Here is a 13,716-nt window from a genome sequence, read left to right on the forward strand (position 1 = left end):
CAGCCCTCTAAGACGTCAAGTGCCCAGAAACTGGTTCTCAAGCTAAGATCTATCTAGATTCGGGATGTAGTAGCTCGCGGCCTCCATCCCCGATAAATGATCATTTGTCATATTCTACCTTCTTCTTCCGTGCAAGATGAATTTCTTCCACGTTGTCTGTCACAACTTTTGATCCATGTCCTTGAATCGGTCCAGATTTCCGTGCGGAGTAATTTTCGGGGATGATCCCAGTACAGGGTTGTTTCTGGTATAAATACCAATAAAGAGGCGCACGTTTCCAGCTAGTGCTTCACGATAATTAGCTACAGTACGAACCGAGATGGATTATAAACAACATGGGGAAAGTTGACTTTGGTCGCGGGGTATGTCTGGTGGTACTCCATGACCTCAAGATTGCCTCGGTACTGCTACTGTCTATCACTATTCGATGCTAAACGGCTGTTTAATTACTTCAGGTTTCTTCTTCTCATTGCACGGCTACCTATGCGTCTCAAATACATCTCTAACAGCGAAAACCACACGTTCAACATCAGACTCGGCCATTGATGGGAACATGGGTAGTGTCACTATAGAGCGTCCAACCTGCTCAGCGACGGGAAACATGCCTTCCCTGAAACCCTGTTCCCGGTAAAGTTTAAAAATGTGTATGGCAGGATAATGACAACCGATACCAATTTGGTGCAGTTTCTTCATATCTTCTTGAAAGACAGGACGTGGTATCCAGTTAGGCAATACCAACTGAAACAGATGCCAATTAGAGTTCTGGGTATCTGCCAAAGGTAACTGTACTTCATATACCTGCTCAAAATCCGGACCGAAAGAAGTGAAATAATGCTGAGCAAGAGCATGACGCTTGGCTGTGATTTCCTCTAGACGTCCAAATTGACCGAGTCCGATTGTCGCTGCAATTTCATTCATGTTATGCTTGCCGCCCAGAACATCAACTTCCATGCCGTCGTAGCCGCTTCGCACCATACCCTGGAACCGCAACTTCTCGGCTAGAGCGGCTTCTTTTTCGTCGTTGAGTACAAGACACCCACCTTCGCCAGTTGTGATATTCTTTGTAGCCTGAAAGCTGAACGAGACGATGTCGCCGAATGAACCAATTCGCTTTCCCTTCCATGTGGAACCAATCGCTTGAGCAGCATCTTCAATGACCCTTAGGTTATACTTATTGGCCAAATCATAGAGACGATCCATGTCAACCGGCCGTCCTGCCAGGTGGACAGGAATGATAGCTTTCGTGCGTTGGGTAATGGCTTTCTCAACTTGTTCCAAGTCTATATTTCGTGTCTTTCTGTCGATATCTGCAAACACAGGCGTGGCCCCGATGGCCAGTATGACATTTGCGGTGGCAACCCATGAGATGGGTGTTGTGATGACATGGTCTCCAGGGCGAATACCCGCAACCCGCAGCCCTATTTCCAGGCTGCTTGTGCCAGAGTTGAATGTCCGCACTTGTCGTCCTCCAAAGTAATCCGATAGCATCTTTTCAAATTCCTCCACCTTTGGCCCATTGGTGAGCCAGCCAGAACGCAGGACGTGACCGACGTCGGCAATGGTGTCCTCGTCTATCTCAGCCTTGGAAAAGGGTAGGTACACTTGTCTCATTGGGAAGAGCTGGCTTCAAAGAATGGTTAAGATAGGTATGCAATGTACGTCTGAAGTTTGTCTCCTGTGGTCATTCCGTCATTCGGTAAAAACAAGACCAATGATGAAGGCTCTTGTGGCGCTGATGACTTATGTCTCATTGAGGTTAATACGCGCTAGTCGATCGTTAGGACGAGATAACGACAACTCATTGTTTCGGTTTCTTGCATAAAACAAAACAATGTTCCTATGTAGATCTCGTGGAAATGGTGATGTCATGTGCTTTGTTTTGATCTAACATCGAGTGTCTTGGTGTCGCGTTCTTAACTCTGTATGGCCGTACTAACATTGCCATTGCTGATAACACGAGCGGCTGGCAAGCCACCAAGCCCTCGGCATTAGTGCATGAAAAGCTACATCTCATTTCCAAGTTTATGTCGGCGCACCCTTCGTCATTCTAGTCACGGCATTAGTTGTTATTACTTCGTAGTCTGACGCTTTACTAGGGACAGACTCTTCCCTGATCAACAAAGTGAAGTAAACAAACAACTTCCCCGCGTTTAATACATCTTTACAGTGTCTTTATTGCACTATTGACAGCTTCAACTGTTCCCTTCTATCTCTAAAATCATGTCTGCGCCCACTGCGCAGCATTCTGCCGTCGTTTTTGCATATCATAATGTCGGCGTCCGTTGTCTTCAGGTGCTGCTTGCCCGAAATGTCCGCGTGCCACTTGTTGTCACTCATGAGGACGACCCGTCAGAGACCATCTGGTTCGACTCAGTTGGGACCGTTTGCGTCAAGCATGGGATACCTTTTATAACGCCGGCAAACCCAAAGTCAGAAGACTTGCTATCAAAGGTGCAAGCCCTACAGCCCGACTTTATCTTCAGCTTCTACTATCGTTACATGTTGCCCACAAACCTGCTTGATCAGGCCAGATGCGGTGCTTACAATATGCATGGTTCACTGCTTCCGAAATACCGTGGTCGAGCACCCGTAAACTGGGCTATCTTGCACGGTGAGACAGAAACGGGAATGACTCTACATGAGATGGTGGCAAAACCCGACGCAGGCGCTATCGTTGCGCAGTCTAGGATTCCCATCTTGCCTGATGAAACGGCATTTGAGGTATTCGGAAAACTGTCGACGGTTGCCGAGCAGACCTTATGGAATATTCTTCCTGATATGTTGGAGGGTCGCATTCCGAAGCTACAAAACGATATTGCCCGAGGCAGCTATTTTGGACGCCGCAAGCCAGAAGACGGGAGAATTGACTGGAGACGGTCAGCAACAAATATTTACAATCTTCACCGAGCTGTAGCGCCGCCATACCCTGGGGCGTGGACAATGATAAACGGACGCAAACTCATTATCGGAAAAGCGAGTCTATCTCAACGAATTGAACCGCATGCTTCAGTTGGACTTTTTGTCCGCGATGATATGATCCTTGGAATTTGCGGCGACGGTCAATACATCATAATTGACGAGTTACTTGACGAAGATAGCCAACTGGTGTCTCCGCAAGCCCTTAGTGCCTTATTGCAATCACCATCACCATGCCATCAACAAAATGGTATCTCAGAGCCCACCAAGACTGTCTTCATTCTAGGAATCAATGGCTTTGTCGGCCACCACCTCTTAGCGAGAATCTTGGAATCTACCAACTGGAAGGTGTGTGGCATTGATATCGAGAAACACCGTATTGCAGGACGACTGGAAAATGCGGAGTACAAACCACGCCTGCTGTTCAGAAAAGGGCATATGGAGGCGAACTGGGACTGGATCGAGGCTCGTGTCAAGGAGAGCGACGCCGTCTTGCCATTGGCCGCGATCTCGACTCCTCTATCATTCGTCAAGTCACCTCTTCGCGTATTTGAAGTTGACTTCGAAGCCAACCTGCGTATCGTACGCTTGGCATCTAAACACAAAAAACGCCTAATCTTTCCCTCAACCTCTGAAGTTTATGGCATGTGCCACGACGACGAGTTCGACACTGAGGAATCTCAACTCATCTGTGGTCCCATTCATAAATCACGGTGGATCTACTCCTGTTCTAAACAGCTTCTAGACCGTGTCATATTTGGTTATGGAGCCGAGGGTTTGGACTTTACAATATTCAGACCATTTAACTGGATCGGCCCGGGACTTGACTCGGTGGACAACACTCTCCTGGATGGCTCACGTGTCACGACTAGGTTCCTTGGCAACATCATCCGTGGTGAGGATATGATACTAGTTGATGGAGGATCCCAACGGCGCGTCTTTACTTATATCGACGATGGCATTGATGCGTTGATGAAGATCATTGTGAACGAAAATGATATCGCCAGCGGCAAGATCTATAATATTGGAAACCCGGCAAACGATTATTCGATCCGGGACTTGGCTACTCTGATGCTGGATACGGCGGCGACCATGGATGAATTCAAGGAATCTATCGCCAACGTGAAATTGAAAGATGGAAACTCGACAACCTTCTATGGTGAAGGATATCAAGATGTGCAACATCGGGTTCCCAAAATCACTAGTGCCGGCGAGAATCTTAGTTGGACCCCATTAGTTACTATGGAAGACGCTATACGCAGACTCTTCTTTGACTTCACTAAGCCTTGTTGACGTTGCTCGACCGGATCCATGCCTCATTCATGTAGGAAACTCGACTTGGACAAATTTCTGCATAACTATAACCAGTGTGTTGAATATATTCAAGACTACCCGTTACTCAATACATCAAATAAAGTTTGGACATGGCAAGCAAAATAACAAATAAAATTCAAGATAATGTTGAAACCTAGTTAGCAATCCTAATTATTCTGTTCTGGATGCTCATCCGACGGCGGTTTTCCCTCGACTGTTTTGCAATGCTCCAGTAGTTTATTGCCTTCATCCAGCCTTCCTGTCGACAAGTACGCGTTTGCAAGCTGGTGTTGTAGCTGCAGCAGATCAGGGCTATCCTCAGCGTCAGTCTTCTCCCTAACTGCAGTTAGATGTTCCAATAGTTCGGCAGCTTGCTAGCTCAAACTCCAAGGCCAGATAACATGCCTCGCCCTTCCCTAAAGCAGAGTTCTGGGATTTCAAAACTGCCTCAAGGATTTCAATGGCCTCTTCCACACGTCCAATTTGACGAAGATGCTGCCCAACTAGGCAGCCCAAGTCACATACATCGCGATTGAAATGTTTTTGGAATGCCAGAAACACCATTATGGGTGTGAGAGATAGTTCCCGCCACAGCCGGGTTCCCAAGATATTAGTTGTTAAGATCCGTACAAGGTGAGCAGCAACAGCGCCTCGGTGACGGTCTCCAAAGCCTCGCTTCTGTGTCCATATCCGGGTTGCTCGATGAATGTGCCTGTGAATATGAAGTATGTCACCATCATGTTTCGTCGCCAGAAACCCATATTCATAAAGTATTTTCATGGCCCCCTCGAACTGCTGAACGTTTTCTGCACCCGGGAGGATTGAGGTGCGAATGATGCTTTGTTCGAAGAAGGAAACAAATAACAGTACTCTTGCTGCGAGACTAAAGTGTTTTTCGATTTGTTCGAAAGACATATAGAAGGTGCTATATATGTTGAGTCGTGTATCCGATATGTCGTTGAGGAGGGTCATGGCGGAACGTTCTGCATCCTTCAAGAATCCAATGTAGGAGCTGATGGCGACTTCGTTGATGTTGATGTAGGCTGCGGCCAGCGAGATTCCAACAGGTTGATGTGGGATAATTTCCAAAAGCTCTTTCACCATGGCCTGATCGTGCGACGTACTAACCAAAGACCTACTGAGGAGGCTAAATGACTCGTCAGGAGTCATGAAAGACAATGTGACTACAGCATCTCCTACCAAAGCCACTTCCTTAGACCCAGTTGTGACAAGGATCAGTCCTTTTCGGCTATTTGGGAGGAATTCGCTGATCTCGAAAGGGTGATCATACTGCCCGTACGTCAGATCTTCGTCACTCGCTCCGTCGAGTATTAATATCCACTTCCCAGAGCTGTAAGATCTGAGATACCTCTGCAGTACTATTTTGGGATCATCTCCAGCTGTGCATCGATAGCCAAGACGTTTCACAATTTGATGGCAATCATGCTCAAACGCGTATTTACTCATGGCTGCAGCCCAGAAGACAGAATAATCCTGCATGTTGTCCTTCACCCAGTACGCCAACCAAAGGGCGAGCTGGGTCTTTCCACTGCTAATCGACTCATATATGGTGATTTGTTCTGCATCACTTCGGAAGAGTTTGTCTTGAAGGGCCTCCATAGACGTTTTGCGTTCCACAAATTCTTCGTTCTTAGGAATCGAAATATGATACACGGGATCAGAAATTGCTGAATCCTCTGAATATGCCAAATCAGCACCAGATTTATGGTTCCTATGCTTTTCACTCACCTGTCGAAGTATCAGAAGGCCAAAAATCTAGAATGGCAGATGTGAAGGCTGCCGCAGTGCTCGCAGCGTAACTCTCCCGCTCGTCCTTATTCTGCCGATAAGGGATAAGATCGCGAGTACTTTGGATAACTAGACAGGAGACATATTTCGAAAATTCTCCTGATTTGAATAATCATCATCATGCGTTCACAAGACTGGAAAAACAAACCTGTTTCTTCCCTGAAATAGTCCGTGAAGGTAGGCCGACGGCTGTAGAGTTCTAACGGCGATGAATGGCTGCCAATGGCGCCGAAATGGAAATTAGGGTCCGGGTTCCCATTGGACTGTCGCTCAAGATTATCAATATGGGAAAACCTTTCAAGATCCCTTCCTCCGTGATGCATCTGTATCGCACTTTTGCTGTATCCAGTGCTACGGTAAGTAGTGGCCAGTGACTGATATTTCCTTAAAACTTCAAGGTTGGTGGACACTCTCTGCTGCACCATCTTTCGAAATTGGGTCGTTCTCATATTGGCTAGCACAGACCGTACCCTTGCTCCAGGTTTGTGATTTAAATTCGAAAAGTAGGGATATCGTTGTGTCATCACGCTGCTTCTTTGCACTCTGTCCCCGACAATAACATCGCCAAGATTGATCTCAATATTCAAACGCGGCGGGATGACAGGGTACACATCTACTAACACGATGAGCTTTACATAAGGAAAATTTCTGCGAATATCCGAAAACAGTGTTTCCGGGCCAGATTTGCCCGTTTTTGCGATGTGAACAAGAACCACATTGTGACGACCGATGGCGGCAAGAGAGTAGGAGTTCCTATCGTCAATACGTTTTTGAAAAAGGTGATCCATGTTTGAGTCTTCATTAAAAACCTTACACATAGCACGAGCAGTGAGAGAGCTGCCACAGATGATGGCAATCTTGAAGCTACGTAGCGAAATTGGCTGAGGTGTTTGAAGGGCGGGAGGTAGGGATTTGTGTGCTATGACTTTGAGGTGCCCCAATATGTGATCATAGGCCTTCTGATATGTCTCTCTTGAACTCTCCGCAGTAGGGCAACGATCAGGTGCCGCAAAATTGCAGAATGGACATACAGGTAATCCCTCGCCAGTTCCAGCCATGTTCGCTGTCGAAAGAGCTCCCAAGATATCCGAACTTTCTCTGGCACTTCTTGCAGCAAGATATGAAATTTGATCGGTACCAATAATGTCAGAATGTTGATCCTGTAGATGAGTCTCCAGGTCTGCAGGGTTCCGGAACAGGTGGGTCTCGTGGCCCTTGATCTGACAAACCCAGACTCGAGCATGCTGGGAGGACATGTGATTGATCCAGTCGTTCTGAGTTGTGTACTGTTGTAGTGGAGTGTTGCAGCTTTGAAAAAGACAGATATACGGCCGGATGTCTTGTACATTCTGGTACCCGGATGCTAGTTCTTGTTCCTTCGAGTTCGAGTTCGAGGAGCCTCTTACGCTACTCCTGAGTTTTGCAGAGCACTCTTCCTGATAAAGAAGTCGCTTTCTCCTTTGTATAACGGTATTTATCAAGCGATCTCTGAGAAACGCCTGGAGTGTAGGAAAGTCGCTTTCCAGCGAGCATGACATATATAGTTCGAGTCCTTCCAGGTGATGATCTAGCTGTTGACCTTCTTCCAAAGCCCACCGGTTCATCTTGTGGTCTTCGATATGGAGATTTGGCTGTTTGACGATAGAGTTGAATCTGTATAGATGGGAAATTATTTCTCCAATGACTTGGGTATGTTTGTTCGTGGCGAAATGGCTCTCTGTCGCTAGTTCCAGCTCGCTTTCCGTGTCCTCATCGTCACTCATCCCTAGAGATGAATCTGAAGAATATTCATCCTCATCATTCGTTTGTTCAGGCTGATCTGGAATTGGAGAGTCTGTATTATGAGATAGAATGACTTTCAAGGTGGTTTTCAATTGTTGCAAAAGTTTAACTATCACGTTCTTTGCATCTGGAGCGTGGTAAAGATGATCTTCAGGTGGAGAGTTACTTTCGGGTGATACCCCTAGATCTTCGGCCCAGATACTGAAACGCGCATGTTGTTCTTTGAGCATGGCAAGATCAGGGATTTCTTGTCCAGATGCAGCGCGTAGGATGATATCTGAAAACGCAATCGCACACTGTCGTGTTGCGTCACTGATGGTAGTGATGAATATTTGGTGAGACATTTTAGCGATCAAATATAGTAGACGCCCGTAGCGATAGAAAAGACGACAAGAATGGTCGGGATCAAGAGAAGCAATACGTTGCAAGACTTGTGGAAGGTGGAAGTAAAGAATGCGGGGTTGATCGCTCAGACTTGCATTCATGTCTCCCATATCCCAGCCACGTATGATATCAGGTGAGATTCCAGCCTGATCTGCAGTGACAAGAAGCCATTTCAATAACAATTGGCTCGGCATAGGACCAATATTCGACCGGAAGTCCCGAACAAGTCTTTTTCATTACCCCGCTTGTGCTGACTGTCGAGGTGATGCTCTTCAGAGATTTGTTTCATATTCTCATACCTTATGGGATTCTTCTATTTGCCATTTATTTGAATCAAGATATTGAATCCTTAAAATAGGCTTTTTTATGTCTGTTCGATAGCTCCTGTCAACAAGTGGCAATGCCTACCGGCATCGAATGTGCTGGCCTTGCCTTGGCTGTCCTTCCCTTGTTTATCGAGGTTGCCAAAGCCTATTCGGACGGTGTTGAAACCATCTTCAACATAGTTATCAAGAGTAGATGGGAAGAACGCCTGGAGACCTTCTACCTGGACTTTTATATACAGTTATTTTACGTCGAAGAAGTTATGCAGAGGGTTCGAGATGTCATTTCAGCCAGTACTAACACCATCCAGTTGATCTCAGACTGGTACAACGACCCAAAGTTCGAAGTTACACTGAAGGGATACTTCCGTTCGGATGAGAGGTTTCACATATTCACTGTAATATGCAAGAAGGTCCTGTTTTTATTAGGTCAACTGGTCAAGGATGAAACCAATCGGATATACCAGACAGATCAGGTCAGTTCTCTTCTCATATATGTGGGTATTGCTTCTCACCTAGTCATAATAACAGAAATCACAAGTCATGTTTCAGAAACTAAAGACGTTCGCAAACGCAAGAGAATCACGTACAACTAGGAGCACTTTCGCCAACAGGTTCTCATTCTTCAAACATGAGAAGAAACGCACAGAATGCCTTGCAAGACTCAAAGAGTATGTCGAGCATTTGAGAGACGTTACTGGTCAAGATCAATTACGCATTGAACCTAGCAGAAACAACAACGCTGGCCAATACATTCCACAAAAGGAAGATCAAGATTATAACACGCCTCCGCCAGTTGATCTTCAATATCTCATTGCTAGTCTGTACCCTATTTTCCAAAACCATTGTTCCCGTTGTTCTTGCCAGGAGACCCACGATATCAAGCTCTGTCTGAGAGACGCATATAAAAGCATTGATTTATGTCCAACTTTAGATGTAGACTTTTTGTTTTCGAAACGCTTTTCAAGCTATCCTGCCCAAGAGACCAAGTGGCAAGAAGGAAATGTGGTGATAACATCCCAAAGGAAAGTCTACTCAATTCCTCGCTACCAGTTCTTATTCTAACACAATTTTCCAGTGTGAGTAGTCAAAACAATTTGAAGACCTTGGATACACTATGCGACGCTTTCTCTCCGGATCTTGACGGTTTTAGCATTGCGTTCATAGTGGAGGCTTCACAAGGCCAGGACCTTATGAGACGCCTTCAATGCAAGCCCCGGCGATTGCACTTCTTTGAACTGTCACCACCTATCTCTTTGGGGGAGCTCCTCGAAGGACCCACAAAGCTCGACCCCATAGAGAAACGGAGACTTGCTCTCATCTTTGCAGAGTCTCTCCTTTTATACCATGGTAGTGACTGGTTGCAACCTGGATGGGTGAAAGACGATATCTACTTCTTTTTCAAGACCGAAGATGAACCAGATCTTAAGACGCCATTCCTCTCCGCCCGTCTCAATGTCCCAGGATCAGGTCAATTCCTTGCAGGAAGTATGGCTTATCATACCAACCCGAGCATCCTAGCTTTGGGGGTTTTACTAATAGAGATATTCAACGAGAGAGCAATCGAGAAATGGAAGACAGCCAAGGAACGATCCAATTCTAACACGGCAACTTTGCAGATAGTTGCTGACAGAATTGTCAACAAGATGGATAGTTCTGGTTCGACGAAAGCTATTCAGGCATGCTTGTCTTTGGACTGGATCCCGGTCGGTAGATCAGCAGGGCTTGATGATGCAGAGACAAGGACAGGATTTTTGAAGAATGTGATCTGGCCAATCAAGCAGGAACTTCAGTGCTTGAGTAAAAACAAGATCTTTTAGTTCTTTATAATAAATATTCCGCATAGTCTTTTCATTATTGGTTGATATCTTAGGAACTGGCCTGATTGCTAGAGTAGGCTAGGAATCAGAACAAAGAGCAGTGAATATTGCATGGTACTTTGCTTATACCCGGGATGATAAGAAATTTGCACTCCTCATCAAATAAGATAAGGGATAAATTGGATAAGTATTATGGCTGTAATTATGCATCTTATGCAATCTCTGTGTAATTTGTGTAAACTTCTAAATACGAAGTAGCCAAAGTACTGTAGGCACGTCCTAAAAGATCCAGAGCCTTTTAATCTAGGTATTGAATAGTATGTTTGTTAGTTCAATGAGCAAGTTGCCTCACCTGTTCGATAATCTTATCTGCCAGGCTATTGTTCAGAAACTTACTGAACTGAGATATTCTCGCTGGTGTTTGATACCGTTATCAGATGAGGCGATGTGAAAATCAAGACAAAATTAATTGAAAAGACAAATAAAAAGTATTCAAGTGAGGAACACACGTGATACTTTAACCTATGATATTTCACTTCAGTCCCTTTCATTAATTCTATGGCCATCTTGCATTAATCGACTTGCCCTTGACGAACGTGATTGTTCACGCGCCGTGCATTGTCAATACAACTCACATCTAGGGTAAGATGTCCGGGAATAAGTCACCAGACTCAGTCAAGGCACAACCATCCTTGTCCTTGTCAGATTGTGGGGGTCCGGGTCCAGGGTCTTGTTCAACTCTGGCAACTGAGAGTCGGTTATGAGGAAGACTTAGGTCAGTATCCTAGTTGTAAAGAACCTACGTTCTAACTTTCTGGAGAGCGTGATCTAGAAGCTTGATTTATTCGGTGCTTGCGAATGTCCAAGCCAAGCATGGTAACTTGTAGAGGCAGGTCGAGGCAAAGTTCCTGCCCATGGCGTGGGATTAGTCATGCACGACTTCACTTCACAAACCAGGTACAAGAGACAAGATTAGTAAGTTAGCTTATACATTCAATACATAAGAGGCATAGCATGCCTCTTGAAGTTATGTAAACAGAAGCTTCGACTATTATTTATTCAAAAATTAACATACTCAAATCACACATCATAGTTGCTACACGCTCCGAAATGACACAATTGGATTCACGCATCATAGCTGTTATAAGCTCCATGACTGCTATACACTCCACACCAAAATCTACAGGTCCTGCTCCAGCAGGTCCCAGTTCACCAACCACTTCCATCAGATCAAAGTCGCCCTTACAGCTTTAGACTACTTGTTTCCACGCCCTTAGACTAAGACGGTCAAACTTTCTGCTACCAGCTACGCACATCAGAAAGCCTGTCTGTCTGGACAGACTCCAAGCTTATGCTGGAACGACCGTGACCTATAGATTGAAAGAAATCTATAGAAACATTGTTCCCAGCAGATGAGAAAATGGCGGTGCTGTTCATAGCAATTGAGGGGTAGGTACTTGAGCATAAGCTCGGTTGATGGTGGGAAGAAAGCAGATCTCACTCATATTTGCGTTGTGCTACATGAAACCAAGAAGTTATGTCGTATCTCGCTGAGGACTCCCACTGTTAGACCACCCATCGGCTGACACGGGGCAATCAAGCATCGGCATGTCAGACGAGGCGTATTAATAATGTTAGCTCGGCCACTGGGATTGTGACAACCCCTGTCACGCCTTGTAATTGTCAATTGTATAATGACAAGACGCCAAGGCTCTGAAGCGGGGAGCTGAAAAACGTGCAACATCGTTTCAACCCACCTCGGTGTAGATCCTTTCCACCGATGAAGTCCTTGTGCAACGCAAGGCTCGAGTACTGCCACAACCCAGACCCAGCCACAAAGGAAGGATTACCTGATTTTTCGAAAACATGTCGCAGTTTATTACAGGGGCAGAAGGGGCTAGAGGGAATAGCTCGGACAACGCGCCAACAAAGAATTGTGATTCAAGGTCAAGGTTGTACAGAAAGAGAAAAAGCGCGAAAATGCCACAAACAACGATAACAATAACAGCCTTGTCTGTCTTAAGCAGCAGTTCTATCTATGAGTCCCAGAAGCCCTTGCCACCATACGTATTCCCAATGTTTACTCGTGCAGTCTCATCCAGATTGATCTCATCGACGTGGTTGAATGTGCTGTCGCAAAACCCCTTCGATTGTACAAATGAATCATTTACAAATGTGTGGCCAATATTAGTTCTTCCCTTCCCACTGATGCACCTGGCCGTGTTCTGGCCAGTGATTTCTTGAAGCTTCCTTTTGGTCGTGTCCGCTAGGATAGGATCCAAGTCTTGAGCTGTATCTTGGATCATCTTCAATCCCTGCTGGTCATTGACTTCTTGAATCTCCATCTCGGCCAACCGACTGGTAGCCTGAGGGGTAGCAGGAAAAACCTTCTCCAAGTCATTGATTAAGTCGAAGATATCGTCAATCATTCTCCCCATCTCGTTCTTGTCGTAGATAGCCCAGTATGCTTTCTTGGTCAACCCAACGCGATTCTGTCGATGCATGGTGAGTGTCCGCAAGTGACTGTGCAGGCGTTGGGGAACTGCGCCGAGATCTGCTTCAGAGCAAACTTGCATTTCTTGGTCTCGAGATACCGTCTTGTATAACAGTGAAGACTTCTGTGCTGATTCGAACCTTGCTACTATCTCTCCCAGGAGAGTCTCGGCCAACGTCGTCGTTTGATCCTTTGAAGTATTATTAGAGAATCTTGGGTCGCTGTTGACATTGATGGCTGCACCCCATCTTGACAATCTGCATTTCGCGACATCGAGCCTAAGTTGGTATTTGGAGAAATCATCACCGAAATGTCGGGCAATTTGGATGTAGTCGAAACAGTCAATACAATTGTTAAAAAGGGCAGCGATGCCGATAGCACCAGCAACCGCACCAAAGACCTCGGCCATAGTTGTTAAAATGGTTCAAGTTGACGTGTAGTGTTTGACAAATAGTTGAGGGACTTGGACAGTAGTAAATGCGGGTATAATAGTTGATAGTGAATGGCTAGGCAGAATCTCGTGGACCCCAACTCCTTGTTGGACAGTGTGGCTTGGATTTGAGGCCAGCTACCAACCAACCTACATACAGGGGGCATGGTGTCCTTACTATCATTCGTCATGTCTTTGTTCCCTCTTGTCTCCTCTTAATGCTGATTGACATTAATCACAGTTGGCTTGCAGCTGCCTTGCAGCAGGACGAATAGCCCACAGTACCCTCCCTCCAAAACCGAGTTTCAATACAATCACCGGTGCCAGCCAACCCTTGTCATCTCACAAGGGCACCCCTCAGCTGACCAAAGCCCAACTCTGAATTGAGTTGTGCGCCTTTTCTTTTTAGTCTTCTTTTTTCTCCACTTCCACATATTGTAGGCG

At 45.7% G+C, this 13,716-nt stretch overlaps 5 protein-coding genes across 5 annotated transcripts; 2 read left to right on the top strand and 3 right to left on the bottom strand.

The window, feature by feature from the left end:
- Window positions 1–477: 477 nt before the first annotated feature.
- FGSG_08149 (uncharacterized protein) lies at window positions 478–1,945 on the bottom strand (the record flags this gene model as incomplete). The annotated part of the gene is made up of 3 exons (XM_011322362.1): window positions 478–618; window positions 799–1,624; window positions 1,938–1,945. 3 exons carry the CDS (start codon window positions 1,943–1,945, stop codon window positions 478–480), a joined length of 975 nt encoding a protein of 324 aa, XP_011320664.1.
- Window positions 1,946–2,220: 275 nt separating this feature from the next.
- On the top strand, window positions 2,221–4,209 carry FGSG_08148 (uncharacterized protein; the record flags this gene model as incomplete). The annotated part of the gene is made up of 1 exon (XM_011322363.1): window positions 2,221–4,209. One exon carries the CDS (start codon window positions 2,221–2,223, stop codon window positions 4,207–4,209), a length of 1,989 nt encoding a protein of 662 aa, XP_011320665.1.
- A 357-nt stretch (window positions 4,210–4,566) lies between these two features.
- On the bottom strand, window positions 4,567–8,165 carry FGSG_08147 (uncharacterized protein; the record flags this gene model as incomplete). The annotated part of the gene is made up of 5 exons (XM_011322364.1): window positions 4,567–5,927; window positions 5,980–6,108; window positions 6,188–7,325; window positions 7,446–7,873; window positions 7,988–8,165. 5 exons carry the CDS (start codon window positions 8,163–8,165, stop codon window positions 4,567–4,569), a joined length of 3,234 nt encoding a protein of 1,077 aa, XP_011320666.1.
- A 440-nt stretch (window positions 8,166–8,605) lies between these two features.
- On the top strand, window positions 8,606–10,348 carry FGSG_08146 (uncharacterized protein; the record flags this gene model as incomplete). Its single annotated transcript, XM_011322365.1, has 3 exons — window positions 8,606–9,004; window positions 9,060–9,199; window positions 9,607–10,348. The coding sequence occupies 3 exons, from the start codon at window positions 8,606–8,608 to the stop codon at window positions 10,346–10,348; spliced, it is 1,281 nt and encodes a 426-aa protein (XP_011320667.1).
- A 2,036-nt stretch (window positions 10,349–12,384) lies between these two features.
- FGSG_08145 (uncharacterized protein) lies at window positions 12,385–13,251 on the bottom strand (the record flags this gene model as incomplete). The annotated part of the gene is made up of 1 exon (XM_011322366.1): window positions 12,385–13,251. The coding sequence occupies one exon, from the start codon at window positions 13,249–13,251 to the stop codon at window positions 12,385–12,387; it is 867 nt and encodes a 288-aa protein (XP_011320668.1).
- Between the last annotated feature and the right edge of the window lie 465 nt (window positions 13,252–13,716).

The sequence above is a fragment of the Fusarium graminearum genome, chromosome 2, assembly GCF_000240135.3.
Source record: "Fusarium graminearum PH-1 chromosome 2, whole genome shotgun sequence".
Classification (NCBI taxonomy): Eukaryota; Fungi; Ascomycota; class Sordariomycetes; order Hypocreales; family Nectriaceae; genus Fusarium; species Fusarium graminearum.